At 39.5% G+C, this 4,783-nt stretch overlaps 1 protein-coding gene across 1 annotated transcript in view; it reads left to right on the top strand.

Annotated features, from left to right (window-relative positions):
• The window catches only part of LOC109838391 (subtilisin-like protease SBT1.4), a 9,597-nt gene continuing 8,171 nt past the window's right edge, over positions 3,358-4,783 (top strand). The window contains exon 1 of the mRNA XM_020406840.1: positions 3,358-4,728. Coding sequence (XP_020262429.1) covers positions 3,358-4,728 — 1,371 coding nt within the window. The remainder of the gene's footprint in view (positions 4,729-4,783) is intronic.

Below are 4,783 nucleotides of genomic sequence, written 5' to 3'. Positions count from 1 at the left end.
GGAGATCAGATTTTCTGGAGAGGATCTTAGAGAGAGAGTTGGAGAATTAACTCTTTATACAGTCTGGGGAATCAACATCCATTGAGGGATCCAGACGTTAGATACTTGGCTTATTAACCGAATCATTTTCGGTTCAAACAACTCTTTTTATCAGAGTTTGTTATTCGTTCTGAATCATAAAACTCGTCAAGAGTTATCAACCAGACAAGATCGTTGTTCCAGTGAGCATAGATATTCGGATCGTGAAGCAAACTCGACGCGAGCATTCGAGAGAGGCATCTCATCGCCACCGTGAAGAACCCAGAATTAAACAAAAGAGAGAATCAGATCATTCTCTTCTCTTTTGTAATCAGGAATTCAAATTGTAATCGAGAGTAGAGAGAGTTGTAATCATTCTTTTTCTAAACAGTTAGAGAGAATAAAGTCAAACACAATTCTTTCATTCATTTTCTTATTGCAAAATTTCCGACAAACAATATGAACTAAAGAATATATTAAGTTAAACCCAATAACATGAGACAATTAAATAAAATATCGTGGTTATATGAGATATATGGCATTCACGTATTTATTTATTCTAAACAACATCATGCTTAAACATTAATCTTGTGATTCTTGCATTATAATTTTAACTTATTAAAAAGGTATACGTGGTTTTAAAATATATTAAGAATCCAAATATTTATTCCTAGGATAATATTAAGAATCCATCAGAATTTTAATCAAATTATTAGAAAAAAATAGAATAAAGTAGGAAGAATTCAAGATAATATTTTGGATAATTTATGTAAATAATTTATTTAGTTTTTTAGACCATAGGAAGTATCTTTGTGATAGGAAAATTTTAAATTTTATAAATATTTATATGTTATATGTTTTTTTATGGTGTCTTGTGTTTTGTTACTATTTTAAAGAGATGCACGAGTGAACCGGTAACCTTTCTTTACAAAAAACAGTAAAGACGTGATATCAAATCAATAAAAAACAATAAAAATCATGAATAATGTTTTAAGAGGAAGACTAAGTCACTAATTTTAATATAATTTGAAATAGGCATAGTTCTGCATATAATATTAGGACTATTTTTAGAAGGCTTTGCCCCTCCTCCCATCAAATATGGTGGATGTCTTAAAAAATCATTCTCAACAATTTTAAATTGGAAAAAAACCCCTTAGTATGGGCATATTATAGATATACTCAACGTTAAAAATTAGAGAAAACCTCCCTCAACTAGAGGGTGTCTCATAAAACCATCTAATCTTTCACACTTTTCTTACCAAACCCACTGACATCATTTCAACATATAAAATAACTGAACTAAACCATCCAACTACAGGGAACCTCCAACTGGTAAAAAAATAACTATTTTTAATTTGTAATGTTTTTTCCCTCTTTCTCCTCCTTTTCTCCTATCCTAAAAAAATCAGAGTAATTTTTTTATAATTAAGGGGTATTTTAATCTTTTCTTGGTCATCTACTTGTCATTTGATATGTTAGACCTAATAGTGTTAGCTTTTAGGACATAAAGTGAAAAGAGTTCATTGGGATATCTAAACGAAATTTGTAACTTTTATGTACATCAGCAAATTTGTAACTTTTATGTACATCAAGCGTTGATTATTTAGTAGGTGGTTATGATACAATCTAAATCTAACACTTACCATAACCCCGTGTATTGCACTCATTCCTAATTTTCACTAAAAGAAAAAATCATAACCATCAACTAGATAATCAATGGCTGTGATTATGTAGTGGTCCATCCACTATTTTTTTTTGTAGTGGAGAGGATCCGAATCCAAAGAAAAAATTACAACCATTAATTAGATAATCAATGGCCGTGATTATGTAGTGGTCCCTCCACTGTTTTTTTTGTAGTAGAGAGGATCCGAATCCGGTATGAACTAGCTGAAGTAATAAAGATAGTTAGAAGCACTTTGCCGAGAGAAGGGTTGATATGAAAATTTAATTAATTAAAGATAGTTTAATTAGTAGTTTATGGCAATAATTATAGCAATTTAACAAAATATGAGAAAATTATAGTTAGGTTCTTCAATTAGTTGGAGGGTAAATTTTAGTCAAGAAAACAAATCCTATGGAAATCTAAATATTGAATGAATGATAAAATCAAAATTAGCTATGGTTATGAGATACAATTAAAACTTGGTAGTTAACTTAGACCTACCTAACACCCTACATCATACGAAGAGAATAACCGGTAATGATTCTCTACATTATTGATTATAGAGAATTTCTAGAATTGGTAACGTGGATTAATAATATTAGCTCATTTAGTGACTCCATAATTAAAATAATTATATATATAATTTATATAATAAATATTATTCATAGGATCCACTGAGTAAGATGTAATTGATGAATAGAAGGTGTCCGTCATAAGAATGGTGAGGATTTCTACCCATAACCCTGATTATTATTCACAGCCGATTGTTATAGAGGGTCGCCGATGTTGGGGAGAAACCCCTATGCCGAGATCCAACCAAATAGCCGAAAGAGATAAACCAACACACCAACAAGAGCACAAACAATCAAACACCAGATTTTACGTGGTTTGGCGAGATGCCTACGTCAATGGGGTAAGGAGGGGGGAGTTTTCACTATTAGAAATCAAGGGGATACAACTAGGGTTACAAATCTCTCATAAACCCTCAACAAATCAACTCTTGATCTCACCAATTGCTCATAGAATAGAAGCCCAAAGAAAACTCCTTTCAACAGCTCAAAACACATGCCTTACAAACCCTAGAATCGAGTTTGGGTATTTATAGAAAACCCAAACGAAACGGGTCTGGAAAACAGACCCAGCCCAAAACCGCTAAGGACCGCCCTCAATCCAGAACAGCCCCAATGGTCCAGAGACTTCTGCGGTCGACCACAGCGGTCGACCGCCCACAGAACAGAAACTTCTGCGGTCGACCGTCGCGGTCGACCGTCACCAATCCTGACGCCCAGTAAGTCTAGTGCACGAACGCGGTCGACCGCCAATCTGTCTACCTGAGTCCTGCCATTTCTACAACCGAGTGGTCACTTTCAGAATTGTCAAAATTCTCAAAATATTACGTAAATGCTTTGAACGGAACGAACTTAAAACAACAGAAGGACGCGACCGTACTTTATAAATTGTAACTACAAACAGTTGACCCTCGTATTGTATGCATTCTCCGTTTCTTTCTACACGTTATCATTATGAGCATCTTGCAAAAACAAAACCTAGCTACGAGAGGATCAACTATTCGGCAGAATTTCTCTCTCTCTCTCTATATATATATATACACACACACAAATTTAATTCACAAAAAACCACCATTCAGTCATTTCCATCTCAATATCATCTCTAACATGTCCCTTTCCTTCATTTTCCTTCTTCTCATAACTCATCATCTATCTCCAGCATCTGCTCAATCCTCAAGCATCGATGATACTTTACATACATACATAGTTCACGTCGAACCTCCCCCCGAAACTGCTTCTCTTTCATCTTCTTCCTACTCCGACAACCTCAAAAAATGGTACAAAACGTTTTTACCTCCGTCAACTGCCGCGAGCTCAGCTACCGAGTCTCGGATACTTTACGCGTACAAGAACATCGTTACCGGTTTCGCAGCCAGATTTACCGAGCAAGAACTCGCTGGATTGCAGGAAAAACCAGGCTTTCTGCACGCGTATCCTGACGGTATGGCAAGGCTGCAGACCACGCACACGCCCTATTTCTTGGGCCTGCACCGTGACCGTCCGGGGCTCTGGAATCACTCCGGCTATGGCAAGGGCGTCATCATCGGCGTGTTTGACACGGGCATATTGCCGAGCCATCCGTCCTTCAGCGACGACGGGATGCCCCCGCCGCCAGCAAAATGGAAGGGTGTTTGTGAATTCAACGCCTCGGATTGCAACAACAAGATCATCGGCGCCCGAAACTTCATCAAAGGATCGAGTAGCATGAGTTCATCTGCGACTGATACGGCAGCAGATGGACCGAACGATGTCGAGGGACATGGGACGCATGTGGCAAGCACGGCTGCTGCACGGGAATATTCGGTCAGGAGAACGCGAATGGACTGTATAGAATGTTGTCGGCTCAAGCCAATGGAACGCTGCCCTGGTGCATGGCCACCGCTCCCGCCCTCATCTTGCTATTTTATAAAGTGTGTTCGCGACAGAGAATGCGCGACTTCGGATATTTTGGCAGGGATGGATGCTGCGGTCGATGACGGAGTCGACATCATGTCGCTCTCCATCGTCTGGACGTCCATGCCTTACTATAGCGACCCTATGGCCATTGGCGCGTTCAGCGCTGTCGAGCGTGGCATCTTTGTTAGCTTTGCAGCGGGGAACGATGGCCCTGGCTACTCCACTCTGTCAAACGAGGCGCCATGGATTCTAACCGTTGGTGCGAGCACCACAGACCGATCCATTCGGACGATGGTCGAGCTCGGCAACAAGGTGAGCTTTGATGGGCAGTCAGCTTATCAGCCATCGAACTTCTCTCGTTCGCCGCTTCCGCTGGTGTACCCAAGCTTACTAAATCTATCAGCCACTTTCTGCTCGAACAGCTCACTTGACAGCGTCGACGTCCGAGGAAAAGTCGTTGTGTGCGACAATGGCAACGTCGACTTGATCGAGAAAGGAGAAAACGTGAAGAAAGCAGGAGGTGCTGCTATGATCATCGCCAACTATCGCTCAGACGGGGACACCACTGATGCTATCCCCCACGTAATACCGACATCGCACGTTAGCTACGCCGACGCACAGCGCATAAAATCGTACA

This window comes from Asparagus officinalis, chromosome 4 (assembly GCF_001876935.1).
Source record: "Asparagus officinalis chromosome 4, Aspof.V1, whole genome shotgun sequence".
NCBI lineage: Eukaryota > Viridiplantae > Streptophyta > Magnoliopsida > Asparagales > Asparagaceae > Asparagus > Asparagus officinalis.
Note: the sequence above shows the minus strand (reverse complement) of the source record. Positions and strands in the feature narration are given on the sequence as shown.